This window comes from Apiospora hydei (genome assembly GCF_038363865.1).
Source record: "Apiospora hydei strain CBS 114990 chromosome Unknown utg000005l_segment0_segment0, whole genome shotgun sequence".
Lineage (NCBI taxonomy): Eukaryota > Fungi > Ascomycota > Sordariomycetes > Amphisphaeriales > Apiosporaceae > Apiospora > Apiospora hydei.
Genome location: NW_027117364.1, coordinates 2,119,667 through 2,133,850, shown reverse-complemented (window position 1 = coordinate 2,133,850; position 14,184 = coordinate 2,119,667). Strand labels below are relative to the sequence as shown.

Here is a 14,184-nt window from a genome sequence, read left to right as displayed (position 1 = left end):
ACCGACAGCTACGCAGCTGCGGTATGGCACCAGATGGAAATGCAGTCAACCACTTGTCCGTCTTTGTAACCAGCGGCATGGGTCCTTGGAGGCTTTGTATGCAAAAGACGCATAAGGCCATCGTCCCTGGGCGGTTCAACCTTGTCTTTCAGAACACCACCATGCTCATCCGTAGCGACTTCCTCTCCAGGGTGACCGAGATGTGCCACATAGGTATGCGGGTTCATGGCCCATGGTGGACCGGGTTCCTTTGGGTCCTTCGTAGACGGGAACTCCAGGCAGACGAGACGGCCAACGGGAGCTAGCAGGTCTCGATAACGCTGCGCCCATGCAGGTCTAGCCGAGGGTGGCAATGCGCAACCGAACTTCACGATCTTGTGTTAGCTTCCTGCTTCTCATGACGACGTTGTCTCGGCAGCCTTACCGTATAGTCGAAGATGAGGTCGAACTTGCCCCCTTGACACCCGACTCAGCAACCCAGTCCTGACTGAAGAAGTCACCAACCAAGAACTTGTAGGTTCCACGATGCTGCTTTACTTCTCCCTTCAGCGGGTAGACCTCGTCCATCTCGATGCTCTCGGCATTCTTGCGGGCCTCGGCCATGGCCCGCTCCGAGACGTCCAACCCCACCGTGTCGAAGCCAAAGGAGGCCAGGAGCAGGACGTCATGGCCGCGTCCGCACCCCGGAACCAGCGCCGTCAAGGGCTTCTTCTGGCTTCCTAAAGTGGTGGCGGGCGGAAGAAACGGAAGCAGATCCGACAGAGCCATGCTGGGACCGCCGCGATCCCAGGGAGTGTACTCTTCCTCCCAGCAAGCGTTCCAGCGCGAAGGGTGGTGAGAGAGCTCGGAGTCCCCAAAGTGCGCTGTGAGCGAGCGCTCAGGCTGCTGCTGCTGCTCTTGTTCCTGTGAATTTTCGGCCATGGTGATGTTGTTGTTGGTGTTAGGCAGAAGAGGAGGTCAAGTGGACCGGCAGGCCTGACAGCTTCATGGTGAACGACGAGAAGTGGGGTTATTAGGCAACTTTCCCCCTCTGTTTGCCCTGTACTAATTGGCAGCATCGGTGGAGGCTCGGTATGACTTCGTAGACCACAAACACGTTGATGCCAACATGATTATACGATTATCTGGGCTGAGGCCGATCTGAATTGTAAGATGTTCAATTTTTGTTGTAGCTGCAACTCTCGGTTAAGGTCCTGTCAACGTTAAAGTAAACCTTACATATAGCTGCAAGGCCAATTGAGCCTCGGCTCAGCCCCACCTTGCTGATGAGACGTCCATCCATCATAACACCCCAGATGAGACATCTCGATGCCAACTTTCATATTGTAAATAGAACTTGAGAACGACCATAATCACATTGAGCGTAATTCGGTTTGATTCAACTTGGATTTGATCTTTAGTAAACATGGAGGCCAACAAGCTGTTTGATGTCAAGGTATCGTTACCCTTTCTCGAGCACTTACCCCTGAAGTTCGCACTAACATCACACCACAGGACAAAGTCGTGCTGGTCACGGGCGGTATGCCATTGGATCTCGGTCGAATTCCAGGCCACTCTTGATTATCATGTATCAATTATCTGACCTCATCTGAAAACATCCAGGCGCCAAGGGCATCGGTCGCATGATCTCCCAGGGCTTCGTCGCCAACGGCGCCAAAGTCTACATCAGCAGCCGAGACGCAGCCGCCTGCGAGACCGCGGCGCGGGAACTTACCGCAAAGGGACCCGGGACCGCGATCGCCCTGCCAGCAGACCTGGCGTCGCTGTCCGAATGCGAGCGCCTCGCGTCGGAGCTACAGCAACGACACGGCGAGACGAAGCTGCACGTGCTGGTCAACAACAGCGGCGTCGCCTGGGGCGCGCCCTTCGAGACCTTCCCCGACGCGCAGTGGGGCCGCGTCCTGACGCTGAACCTGCAGCGCGTCTTCACGCTGACGCAGCTGCTGGGCCCCTTGCTCGAGGCCGCCCAGTCCGAAACCCCCGACGCCGAGACGGGTTGCCCGTCCCCCGCGTCCGTCATCAATATCGGCTCCATCGACGCCCTCCGCGTGCCCCTGCTCGACAACTACAGCTACTCGGCCGCCAAGGCGGGGCTGCACCACCTGAGCCGCGTCCTCGCGGCGAAGCTCGGGCCCCGCGGCATCACGGTCAACACCCTGGCGTGCGGGCCGTTCGACACCAAGATGACGGCCTTCGCGATGAAGACCATGAAAAAGGACATGGAGGAGGGTAACCCCATGGGCAGGATCGGCGCCCCTGGCGACGTCGCTGGAGCTTGCATCTTCCTGGCGAGTCGGGCTGGGTTAGTTACTTCCCTATTCTCTTCGTGAGCCGCGCTTTTGCTAATAGTTGACCAGATCTTTCGTCAATGGTGCCACCATTAATATTGATGGCGGAGTTCACCTCATGGCCCGGATGTAACTTCTAGCTCATCTCATCACTGGAGATCAACCTGTGGGATACCCACAGATCCGTGACGTGGCATTTGCACAACGGCTAGGTTAAGCCAGGCTGTTGAATTAATGCCCTGGAAGTGTAGGGTCTTTTATCTCTATGCATTTGGGGGTATACACTTTTTTGTTACAGCATGGCGCGCCGGCCTTGCACATAATCTACAATTACAGCCAGTATATGTCGGATATCATCGTAAATCATTTCATCTACTCGTTTTCTCGTCCCCAGCACCTCGAGAATAGCTTCTTCCTGTGCTCTAACAGAGCTGGGAATTTCAGCAGGGAGTCTCGCAATCTTGTATCAATCCAACCCAACTTGTCATCAAGTAATAGATGCGTGTAAGCAAACACGGCAGCATCAAAAAGACCTGGCCGTGAGCTTCCGAAGAACCATTCGTCGGACCCCAGGGCAGCTGACAATGCCTCGAAAGCCTGCTCTGCACCAATATATAGAGCTGTTGGGGGCACTCTGGGGGCCCCAATGGACTGAAGTACTTCGGTTTCGGCGGCCCGGCGCAACTTATGCATTATCGTCGTCCGAACGACCATCGACGATGAACACGGTTCCACGTAGAGCTTGGACAGAAGCGCATAGTTGCCTGGGGACAAATACAGCGCGTATAGCCAAGCATTCCGTATCCGGTTGTCGAGCAGTGCCTGGTATGCGTCTAGCTTGGATCCTGCTGTATCCGCGAGCTTCTCAGATCCCCTTTCGAGCGCATATCTCTCCAGCTTGTTCGACGGGATGGGTGTTTGCGACGCAGCATCCGTAGAACTCGAAGGTGGGATGAGGAAAGGCAATGCGCCAGTCGGCGAGGCATGGTTGGTTGAAGGTGCTATGCGGAACTGGACTCCGGCCAGCTTCAGGAAAGTCTAAGGTAGGTCATTAGCGACACGGGCCTAGACTTCTGCAGGGTAGGGACTCCACAAACCTGCCACTTTAAGCACGAAGGGTTGTAGCTGGGCAATCCCTTCAAGGCATCCTGGTCGGAGCCGAAGACATAGAGGACGGGGAGCTCTCTGTTGGAGGGCGAGCGGACAGGCAGCTCGTTAGGAGCATATGTCACTAACGGGAACTGTTTGAATACAAGCCGCAGAGGTTCTGGTATCGTAAACCAGCTAGACCGGGGAGCAGTCCGGTGAGGAGCCGCAGGAGCTGGGGCGTGCATAGATGAGGTGGTGGTTGCCGGGCTAGATGCTGCTCCTGCTGCTGAAGAGTGCGACATGGCAGGACAAAAGAGGTGGTGTGTGGTCGTATGCGGTACCTGATTCCACGATGCCCGTCTATTGGCGATTGTCTTCGAATTCGTTCCAGGCAAGCCTTTGCCAAGATCCGCTCAAAGTGCTGGCAACCACGACAGCGACGCAATGCAATGCAGCCGGGCGTAATGTTCCGCGTACAAAATTGTTGCTTCGTTGCCGAAGCTCTTGCAATCCCCACTTCCAGCAGCTGTGCTGTTAACGGCCCGTTGTGGCGCCGACCAACGGGCCAAATTTTGGACGGAGAAGCTCAGGTCCCACATTTCCACCGGTTACCCGGATGGGCATCATCGCCTGCTTGCAGATACGATACAGATCCCAAAAGGTTACATACCTGCCTCTTAGTACCTACAGAGTGTGCAACAACAAGATGGGCAGCCGCCATAGCCATGATCAGTTGAACGAATTGGGCGCTGTGCATTGCTTCTCTTAAGCGATGACGGGTTTGGCATGTGTGTACGAGTCTTCCCATCTCGTGATGTTTCGTCGCAATATTGTTTTTCTGGGCGGAGCACTAACAGCTTCTGGGAGAAATTTGATTCCCTCTCCCTTTCTCCGTTCTATTCCGTTTTGGACAGCAGCCATGCCAATCCCGAGATATCTTCGCGCGACCCCACCAGCGTGCCCACAGCTGGACTCCCCTTGGACTTCAGGGTCCCGGGGCTTGCAGGGGCGGAGGCATGGGCGTGTCCGACGATGCTGGGCGGAGAATTGATTGACTGCATGCCTCACTCATGCGCCTGATTGATTCTCGATGCACTTTACTTAACACACATGCAGGCGGCAGAAGACCGCCAAATTTATTGCCCACGGTACCAGTTGGCGAAGGGGTGTTCCTACGTCCAGACTTGTCTAAGACCTAGCTCGTCCCCTGAGTCAGATGGCTTCTGATTGCTCATTTAACTGGACGAACACTTCGACTCCCCAATGACAATCACAAGCCAGAGTCCGGGGACATTGCGGGGAGGGGACAGAGCCCACCTGCGTGGGGGTTCTGGAAGAAAGAGAAGAAAACAAGATACAAGCCAAAACAGGCTGGCCAGTGGCTGGACTTGTTGCTGCTCGTCTACTCGTCCCTTCCAATCTCCAACCAACTACCACGGGCTGACGGGTACTCACACACAACAAGGCATGACATGACCTAATGCACATGCAAACACTGTAGCTACCTTCGTCCCTAAAACCTAATCCACATACACTTGCAGCTTGCTGTCGACACTGACCGAGTGCCATGAGAGATCGCGTGGATCGCCGCGAAAACAGCGCCAAGACGCAGAAATTCAGTTCCAAATAACAACAACAGAAGCTAGAGCAGTCGAGTTGGAGAGACAATCAAAGGACGGTGAGTCTAAGCGAGTATGCAGACAATCTATTATCGTGATGCAGGCCTGAACAGGGCATAGCTTATCGGTCGAGACAGCCGCTGAGCCGCGCCTATGAGGACGTTAGCCGACTAGCCCGAGGATGTCGATATCTGCCCAGGCACCCTGCCAGCCTGGTGTTTGCACGCAACGCAGGTAAATCCAGCCCAGCTAGCTGTATGGTGATGTAGTTGAAGCCCAAGGTCCCCCTCAGTCTGTTCGATGGTTGTTCGATTTCTCGATCTCCCATGCACGCAACTGGAGAATAAGGCATTCAGCCTGTTCTGCGTATGAGGACAAACTGCTGGCTGGCATCAAGGTTCCCGCAGCTGAGCTGAGAGCCGGATGTTTGTGGTCAGAGGCCATGTTGGGACGGTTTCATTTGATGCCCGGGGGTCGAGACTCAACAGTGCCCATCGATATCCATCCATATCTTCTTCCAGTTGGGTAAGGGGACTAATTGCCTACCTAAGGTAGCATGCATCTATCTTCGGTGGATATCTCCGGATTTCGAGTCTGCATGAGAAGACCCAGATAATCGATTCCCCCAAACCGCCCGGCCAAATACGGCCGTTCTCTTCTCTGTTCATTATTCTAGCCCCATTCCAAGCTCCATTCGCATCGTGAACAATCATCTTCTGCATCTCCACCCTGGTACGGAGGAAACAGCGAAGCAGAGGGAAAAAAGCGAAAAGGGCCTTTCCCAGGTACTCCGCCTTCGGTAATTCTTTATCTCGAGTCGGGTCGAGGGGAAAGAAAGAAAAGCGATCCCGGCTTGGTCGAGTTCTTCTTAATGGCCAGCCCTCCGTCCGCAATCAATTTACTTTGTGCTCCCCCATCTCAATCAATTTGATCAGTCATTCAGCCAGCCAGCCAGCCATTGTATCTCGTTGTTGCATTGGAAGCCTTTCCCCATTCCCCGCTTGTACCCCCAAACTTGCCAAAGGTTCCTCTCGAGCCAAGCAAGCTGCCGATCCTGCCACTCCATCCTGGATGACATATACCTGCTTAGGGTGAATACCAAGAACGCGATAGCCAATACATCATCGCTGCTCACATCCCACGTACTACCCATCCACAATCCAAGGGCTGGTGATCATCAACGGCCATCACGACTCAAGTCCATTGAAAGCCTTGTCTTACATTTATCGATCGATCCCAAGTCAGGAGGACCTACTTCCTTTGTTTGTCCCCCTTTCTTCCTCATTCGCAACTTCTGCCTCCCACGTTTCTCTCTCTGCCCTCGACAACCAAACCTTCAGAAAGTGTATCCTTGTCAAGTCACAAGTCACATACATACTTTGCCCACCAAAGCCAACGCAATCTTCCACTCTCTTATTTTGAAGAGTGAAAGAGAGAAACCCGCAATCGCTTTTCGACTCGTCGCAAACAGCCCCATCTTGACAAACAAGATCCTCTTCGAGACAGCTCGCGAGTACCCGTGCAGCCATCCTAGCAGCCAATACACTCAACCGAGGTGATTGCCTAACCCAGCCGGAACCCGGCCTTGTTCTGCCGTCGTACGATACCACCAAGGCAATCTCGTGTTCACAGTCGCCCGATACCATCACAAGCGTATCTCGGGAAGCAGCAGGCGCCACAACCTTATTGCTGCACCTCCAGCGACGACTACTTGACCCCCAGCTACTCCGCATAATTTGGAGAGCATATATTAAGCTGCTGCAACTGTCCGACCACACTGTCGCGCAACAGAGATCTGACCCCCTTCACGCGGCAACACACTGAACTCTCCCGCTCTCGAGACACATTCTCTGAAAAGCAATACAAACCTTGCGGGGTATCCAGACCCAGTCGACCCAGGACTTGGATCAAACAGCAAACTCGAGACTCTTTGCGGTTATTTCGGCCGAGCCTCATCATCGTCACAACCACCACCACCCTCACCACCTAGTTGTCGCATACCAAGACAACCAAGCAAGGTCGCCAATATGAACGCCCCGATCTCTTCTCCCTCGGCCCAGCGCCCAGCGGCTACGGCGACATCCACATCAACCACGCAATCAAGTTCGCAACAAGCATCACCCGCACACAGCTTCATTGCTCCTCCCCCGCCGCCGACGAGGGAAGTGAAACAGCCCAGTACTGACGCTTTCCTCCGCGACTTCAACCTTGTCGCCGAGGCGGCCAAGCGGGCGCAGATGGCCTGCCTCATGCGCGACATGGAGAGCATTGGGATCTCATAACTCTCTCCCGCCTTTCGCCCCTTGCTGTTTTCCCAATGCGCTCTCCCGCCTTTGGCGCCGAAATGATGCCCAAGGGCAAGGGCTCGCCATGAGGATAGCGCGATGGGGCACCGGAGGCGCAAAACGTACGGCGCGTCCGAGTCCGGTAGGGCATGGCGTGATCGTACGCATTCTTTTGGAGGGGTGAATCTGGAGACAGACGGAGAACGCGAAACGGTCTCGGCTGTGGGGCAGCCAGCGTTGTAGTGCCATGACGTGAGGAGTTCAATCTTTTTTAGCCCTGGCCCACAGTTGGCCTGGTCCCTGGGATAGCATTGGTGACACTCTGCTAGCAAGCCTTAGGGGGAAGGCACCAGGTCGGCCGTAACTCGGGGTATCTGGGGTATTGCATTGGCATGGCGCGTTTGTTTTTTCGGCATCTTTTTTTTCTACTAGGGGCATTGTTGGGTTGCTACAGGCTCCCTGCCCTGGTACCTAACGAGAAGAGTCGCACCCGCATGATCACGAAAAAGTGGGAGGTCTGAAATGGCACGCTTTGCGGCGTCTTGGTGACTCGAGACGCGGCAATGCGCCAGCGGTGTCACATCACGCATCGTCGCGTTGTATCCTGCCCTCTTCGTTAGATATCGGTCTCGTCCGATAGGGGCAGATGGCGTGTGGTTGGAAGGGGAAAAGCATCGCATCTAACAATCTGCTATTTTCTTCTAGAATCAACGGTCTGGCATTCCCCACGGGCAATTCCCTCCCAATATGGCGTCAATGGCAAGGATTCCCCGGGTTTTGCTTTTCCTCGCGGATGGCGGCGTTGGTGATAATCTGGCACCACATACTATCATATCATATCCTACTACTAGTTATGGAATTGGAATCACTCTTCTCGCATATTGCCTCTTGAGATCCATTTGCATTGGTGCTCCAGGCGGGCAGCTTCCCCTTTTTGGAGTGTCCAGTCGGCGTGTTTTAGGGTCGGTGCTATTCTCTTGTAAAACGTACCGTCAAGTAAATCTTAGGCACGCATGGATGCAATGCATCATGCTTTAGGTATCTACATATGCATATATCACAATCGAAGGTCGAACGAATGTACTCAGGGTCCAGCGGCGGATCGGTTGCTGATTACCTCATGGTGCCGGCAAGCGCCATAGCGAGGCATATTGCAGCAACCTGGACGGAGCGTTGCTGGGGGTGAGCTTTATTTCACGAATACAACCTCGAACCGTTAATTCCTGCTATGTGTTCACTTGGTATCCGCGGCGCTCTCGAAACGTCTTGGCCAGTCACCGCATTGGAATAAAGGATGTAATGTGCTGGCCTGGTCAACCCCCTCTACTTACGCACCAAGAACGCGTGGGACCCCGAGATGTCGCCCAGCCTGTACTCTCGACGTACGTGAACACTTCAGTAGCTCGGCGGTTTCCCTGTAACCAATTTTGACTCGGTATAGTGCAGGGTAGAATGTTTACCCACAAGGCATCATTGAGTTAATGTCCGTCCCCCTCTATTCAGAGTACTTAATCTACAAGTTCGTGTGTCTTCTTAAGCTGCGTCAATAATGGCACCCAGGCACCGATAGGTTGTTGGGTGGTGACGTTTCTGCTTTCCAGTCGAAACCCAAAACCACACTGCTATTTTCGTGCTTGCGTGCAATCTTGAAATCAAGACCTCGGCGGATGCTTCACTACACCACCGACGAACTTGTTCAACAGCGGGATGGAGCGACTCCGGCGCGAATGCGTATTTGATAGAAGCAATGGGTGGCCTCCAACAGATGCGCGCCATCTCTTGGAACTTGGTCTGGACGTCCTCGTCCTGCCAATGTTCGCTATAAGGGGCCCAGGAGGAGTGGCCGTTAGTAAATAGCTACTCAGGGCGCTATGGTACATTGTCGTCTCTTTGGAGCTGGTGTTATCAGCCCGGTGGCTTCAGGTAACGGGCCCGTAATGATCCTACGAGGGTCGAAAATACGATGCTCGCAATGTGATTTTCGGAGAAAGATATCTCAACAATCAAACCGTCCGCCTCTATGCGCACTGTCTACAATGTACTGCTGAAATCACCTTCAGGGCTGATCCGAAGAATGCCCACTACACATGTGAGCGTGGTGCGTGCAAAGCAGAATGGGGAACCAGGACGGATGGGCCGCGAGGAGAAAGACGAAGAGCGGCCTTTGCGACCCGAGAAGGAGGAATGAGAGAAAGAGGATAGCAACAGTGTGTCCAAGGTTGAAGCCAAGGCAATCGATAAGAAGCGGGAGATGGGTATTGCTGATGCGTTGCTCGTTATAGACACCCCGTTCCATCAATCAAAGCAAAATAAATATCCAGCAACCAAATATGTCGGCATTGCTGAAGAAGAAAGGCCTACAAGAGAAATCCCCAAAGGAAGCATCGCTCGGTGGCGTGTATTTCTTGGTAGACTGCGACTTGGACCTAGATTGAAGTTATTATAGGGCATTTCTGGGAAAGAAAGAACAGCAGAAGAACGAAAAGCAAATAGGTTGTGGCCAGGAGAAGTATTGGCGTGCACTGGTGTCTTGCTGTAAAAGGGGTAAAATACACAAGTCAGCAACACGCGGCACATTGCAGCGGTTGGGGTGCTCTCCTGGGTAAGGAATCGCTCTTTCATCGCCAATCCTCAGAATACATATTCATGTATGTACTTAACGCTAATCAAACAAAGACCTTGGCTACTCGGAAAGGCGATGACCGCAAGTAGCGAATATCGAGATAAGTTGTACGAAGTTCAGTACAGGAACGGAAGAAGTGTCATGATAGCATCCTCCCCATGACAAGCCTTGCCAATCCCTCGGAGCATGGCCACCACCCCTTCATCCGGCCTCCAGTCTGGCGCGTGCAGAAACACACGTGCCCGAGACAAGGGATCATCACATCTCTTGCCCTCGCAGTCCACGTACACATCATAATCACTCTCCTCGGCGGGCGCTAGGTACTCAAAGAACCACATACCATTGTCCCATGGAAGCACCGCCTCCAGGTGAACGTTCCGGAGCGACGGCGTGTGGGTGAGCTGGCGCGCAACGACCTTCAGCAACGGAAGCATGGCCTCGTCCCGCGGGATACATCGGAATTCGCAGCCCTCTACAACGAACCCGAACTCGTCTTCGGGAATTTCCATTGACTTGGCCAGCGCTGCCGCCTCCTCGTTTTCCTGGTCGTTGTCATAGTATCCGGACGGGAAGATACCTGCCGTGTCCTGTGGCAGGGGCACGTCGCTGCTCTGAACGTAGAGCCTGTCCTCGGGCCTTCCCTTGAAGAACCATTGGCCCGCGAGGCTACCCAAGCCGAAGCGAACTCTCATCCCGCGTAGAGACTTCCAGGAGGTATCTTCGGCCCCGGGCGATCCTGGGGCCCAGAACAGCGTTGAATCAATGGGTCCTTCGTACTCGAGGCGCTCGATATTGCTCCTGCCCAGCATGGTGCACAGGGCGCTACAGAAGGAAGTGCTGCCAGATTGGAGGTTGGGAAGTCTGTCCTTGTGTGGGTACCACGGTGAATTGATGCTGATGCACAGGGTTTTGCACGCAGACGGTGGTTGGAAGCTGTTGACGGCATTGGCGAACCCGTGCATCTGCTGGCGGCGCAGTGCCAGGAAATAGGCTGGATCCTGGCACGGCCAATCAATACGCTCCAGGTTGGGAAACGCAGCCGTCAGTGTGACAAGGCTGGCTGCGTCCAGAGATCGTGCGCCAGAGTGGACGTACAAGGACGTGACACAAGGGGCGACTACTGTGAATGTGTCGGCGAGGTGAATATACGAGTTGCTGTAACGCTTGCTGAAGAGATCCTGGCGTTCCCCGAAGCCAATATTGTAGTGGTCCTGGCCAAAGTTGTTTTGAGTGGCGCCGTCCATGAGCGAGTACATAGCGATGCCGAGACTCAGCTTGCCACTGGCCAGCCACTGTGATAACTCTTGCAATAGAGCTGATACATGATAGGTAACAACATGGCTGTTTGCAGCTCTGTCTCTTGCCGTTTCATACTTGGTGCAGTCTAGCCGGCTGTAGAGCGGCAAGAAAATGTCCAGATGAAGTTCCCGGAGAAAACCTCGACGCGGGATATTCGCAAAGGCCGAATAGAAGTCTTGCAGGTCGTCGCTGGTAATTTGTAGGAGTTTGAAGGTCAAGGGCTCAATGGCTGACTGCCAGGAACGAGACAATGTGGCCAAGGCCGGTCGTACCAATCCATCCTCATGCCGGATGGGAAGATAGCTGGCAATTTCGCACACTATCTCTTGCGGGAGGCGCTCCATTCTGTCGGGTGAAGCGCAAAATAGAGATGGTGCGTGTTTAAGTTGGGTGCGTGTTGAAGATGCAAACAGCTTGGCTACATGTAAGTATGTGGTACGTACATGTAAATAGGTAGGTACGCTTGAATGTCTGCACATCTGATGTAGGGCGTACCTTCCCTTGGTACTTGGCCTGCTACATCAACATAACATTAGGCAGGAACCAAAACATGCATGCAGATAAGCGGTATCTACTTTGTACATCCTCGACGAGGTCTACACGGCCATAGTCACCCGCCACTGCCAATTTGCCGGGCCACACGTGACAGAGTCATCGTTGCTATGCTGATCGATCTACGTATTTATGAGCCGCAGGATACCTTGAACCCCAGATAGCCCAGCTTGTTGTTTGCCCTGACGTGCTTGGCGCGAACGCTGCAACAGCTCGGCGGTTTCCTTGTGGCCACCCTTTGATGCGTAGTACTGGGCAGAGTGTCCCAACCGGTTGACGGAATCGATCTTCGCGCCCTTCTCCAGGAGTAGTCGGACCACGGCACCATGGCCGTTCGAAGCCGCGAGTATGAGAGGGGTGGAGCCGGCCCTGTCTTTCGACTCGGTCTGCGCCCCTTTCTCCAGAAGCACCCGAACGATCGCCTCGTGGCCCTTCCGGGCCGCCGCAGACATGGCAGACTCGCCCCTGCCGTCTTTCACTTCAACAATGTCCGCCCCTTTCTGCAGTTTTCGCAAGAGCAGCCGGACCACGTCCCCGTGCCCCCTTTGGGCGGCGTATATGAGAGCAGTCCTGCCGCCCTTGTTCCTGCGCTTTACGTTCGCTCCCTTGTCTAGGAGCAGTCGGACCACTGCTTCATGCCCACCTCGGGCTGCGAGGAGGAGAGGAGAGTCGCCACTATCGTCTATTGACTCCGTAGATGCCTTTGCATCCAGGAGTATTCGAACAATGGCTTCGTGGCCTCCCTCGCTCGCGTAAATGATGGGAGACTCTCCTTTGGTATCGGGGCTGTTGACTGCCGCCCCGCCGTTGACAAGTTTACGGGTTGCCGAGGCGTGACCGCACCGGGAAGCTATCGCTACAAGGGACAAACCTACTCCCATATGGCTCGTGTCAGTGACTTTCGTGGCTAACAGTGTGATATATAAGTATCCGCACGAATTAAGACCGACCTTTGTACTTGTCGTAACGTTGAATCATCTCCTTGCAAAGGCGTATGAAAGCCTCTTCCTCCCCCTCACCGTACACCACAGGCATAGAGACGCCTACTATTCCTAGCAGCGAGTACACCTTGTCTTCCGGGCGTGTCGTCTCCCGCTTATGGGACCAAGTGATCCTTTCATGAACCGGTATCGCAGATTGCCAGCCTCCTTGAAAAGCCGCAAGAGGGATCCCAGTTATGGCATGGACAGTTTGCTTCAGCGACTGCTTGTCGCCCACCATGCGTCCATTTGAAGCAAAGAACTCCACCGTTGAAGGCGCAAGCAGCTCCTGCAGCGTCCATCCTCTGGTAAACCACTTACTACTTCGGAACGCGTCGAGCCACGACGTGTTGGCCGCCGGAACTGGGGGCGGAGTCTCGTAACCCAGGCTGCTGTAGTTCCCAACGCCGAGGAGGTTTCGACTCATGTAGTTCCGGCAGGTATAGTTCACGCCCGTGTTAAAACTCCGACTGCTATAGCTCAGACCAGTGTAGTTCGGAACCACCGCCATGTAGCTGCTTGGACCTGCGTACTTGTGAAATCTCTCCTGGTCGTTCACCAAATTGACGTCCGACAAGTAGACGTAGCACTTTGCTGCGTTCTGGTACCACCGGTACATGGAGTTGATCGCCTCCGCCAGCTCGGCCGAGCTCGTCTTGTCGATGCAGCACGTATCGACCCAGAAGTACTCGAGGCCATCGCGCCGCGCCTGTGCCCCGCAGAAGAGGATCTTGCGATAGCCGGGCTTGTGCTCGTGGTACCCTGCTCGTATGTCTTGGAGAAGCACCTCGTCGCTCAGCCCTCCCCAAGTGTGGGAGAGTACGGCATACGGCGGAATGTTGTCCAACAAGTCTTCCGTGACAGTCAACCCGCCCAGATATCCGAGTCGAAGCAGGCGCATCGCAGGTAGTCGCCTTCGGACAATTGGTGGTAATGGATGGAAGAAGGCAAACTCGTCAGAATTTGTGAGGTGGTCTGACAACACCAGAGGCTGCATCACCAAACCTGCATGCATGGCATGCAGGCTTCACCAATCGGATCAAGCGCAGCTGACCATGTACGCTGGACGGCTTTGACTCATTGCAGATTTCATCTCCATTCATTGGGGCACAATTTGGTTTGCGAGCAGGGGATGTTGATTGTCTATTGCCGGATAGAGGTTTTCTTCGTTCATTCCATCCATGAACGATTACCGTTTATATCCTCCGCTCTTCATGCCATACAATACATGGTTCCCACGCTCTCACGTTTCCCCTCATGAATAAAAAGCTATCAACTATTCTACATCCGACGGGAACAAACTACGCCGAGTCGCAAATAGTAAAAGGATGTCCCGAATGGAATATATCCGAAGTCGTGGCAGTGGATTTGGGCAAGGCTGCCTTGAGAATAATGAACGACAGTGCCCTAAGCCGCCCACTGTTGCCGGTCGACTCTATGCTATGATAC

General features: G+C 54.1%; 7 protein-coding genes across 7 annotated transcripts; 2 read left to right on the top strand and 5 right to left on the bottom strand.

Annotated features, from left to right (window-relative positions):
• Nucleotides 1-8: 8 nt before the first annotated feature.
• On the bottom strand, nucleotides 9-921 carry PG997_006141 (S-adenosyl-L-methionine-dependent methyltransferase; the record flags this gene model as incomplete). The annotated part of the gene is made up of 2 exons (XM_066810456.1): nucleotides 9-336; nucleotides 425-921. The coding sequence occupies 2 exons, from the start codon at nucleotides 919-921 to the stop codon at nucleotides 9-11; spliced, it is 825 nt and encodes a 274-aa protein (XP_066669379.1).
• A 484-nt stretch (nucleotides 922-1,405) lies between these two features.
• On the top strand, nucleotides 1,406-2,421 carry PG997_006140 (uncharacterized protein; the record flags this gene model as incomplete). The annotated part of the gene is made up of 4 exons (XM_066810455.1): nucleotides 1,406-1,435; nucleotides 1,495-1,519; nucleotides 1,603-2,302; nucleotides 2,358-2,421. The coding sequence occupies 4 exons, from the start codon at nucleotides 1,406-1,408 to the stop codon at nucleotides 2,419-2,421; spliced, it is 819 nt and encodes a 272-aa protein (XP_066669378.1).
• Nucleotides 2,422-2,660: 239 nt separating this feature from the next.
• PG997_006139 (uncharacterized protein) lies at nucleotides 2,661-3,679 on the bottom strand (the record flags this gene model as incomplete). The annotated part of the gene is made up of 2 exons (XM_066810454.1): nucleotides 2,661-3,326; nucleotides 3,386-3,679. 2 exons carry the CDS (start codon nucleotides 3,677-3,679, stop codon nucleotides 2,661-2,663), a joined length of 960 nt encoding a protein of 319 aa, XP_066669377.1.
• A 3,344-nt stretch (nucleotides 3,680-7,023) lies between these two features.
• On the top strand, nucleotides 7,024-7,278 carry PG997_006138 (uncharacterized protein; the record flags this gene model as incomplete). The annotated part of the gene is made up of 1 exon (XM_066810453.1): nucleotides 7,024-7,278. One exon carries the CDS (start codon nucleotides 7,024-7,026, stop codon nucleotides 7,276-7,278), a length of 255 nt encoding a protein of 84 aa, XP_066669376.1.
• A 2,742-nt stretch (nucleotides 7,279-10,020) lies between these two features.
• On the bottom strand, nucleotides 10,021-11,547 carry PG997_006137 (uncharacterized protein; the record flags this gene model as incomplete). Its single annotated transcript, XM_066810452.1, has 1 exon — nucleotides 10,021-11,547. The coding sequence occupies one exon, from the start codon at nucleotides 11,545-11,547 to the stop codon at nucleotides 10,021-10,023; it is 1,527 nt and encodes a 508-aa protein (XP_066669375.1).
• A 330-nt stretch (nucleotides 11,548-11,877) lies between these two features.
• Nucleotides 11,878-12,636, bottom strand: PG997_006136 (uncharacterized protein; the record flags this gene model as incomplete). Its single annotated transcript, XM_066810451.1, has 1 exon — nucleotides 11,878-12,636. One exon carries the CDS (start codon nucleotides 12,634-12,636, stop codon nucleotides 11,878-11,880), a length of 759 nt encoding a protein of 252 aa, XP_066669374.1.
• Nucleotides 12,637-12,694: 58 nt separating this feature from the next.
• On the bottom strand, nucleotides 12,695-13,636 carry PG997_006135 (uncharacterized protein; the record flags this gene model as incomplete). Its single annotated transcript, XM_066810450.1, has 1 exon — nucleotides 12,695-13,636. One exon carries the CDS (start codon nucleotides 13,634-13,636, stop codon nucleotides 12,695-12,697), a length of 942 nt encoding a protein of 313 aa, XP_066669373.1.
• Nucleotides 13,637-14,184: the final 548 nt, after the last annotated feature.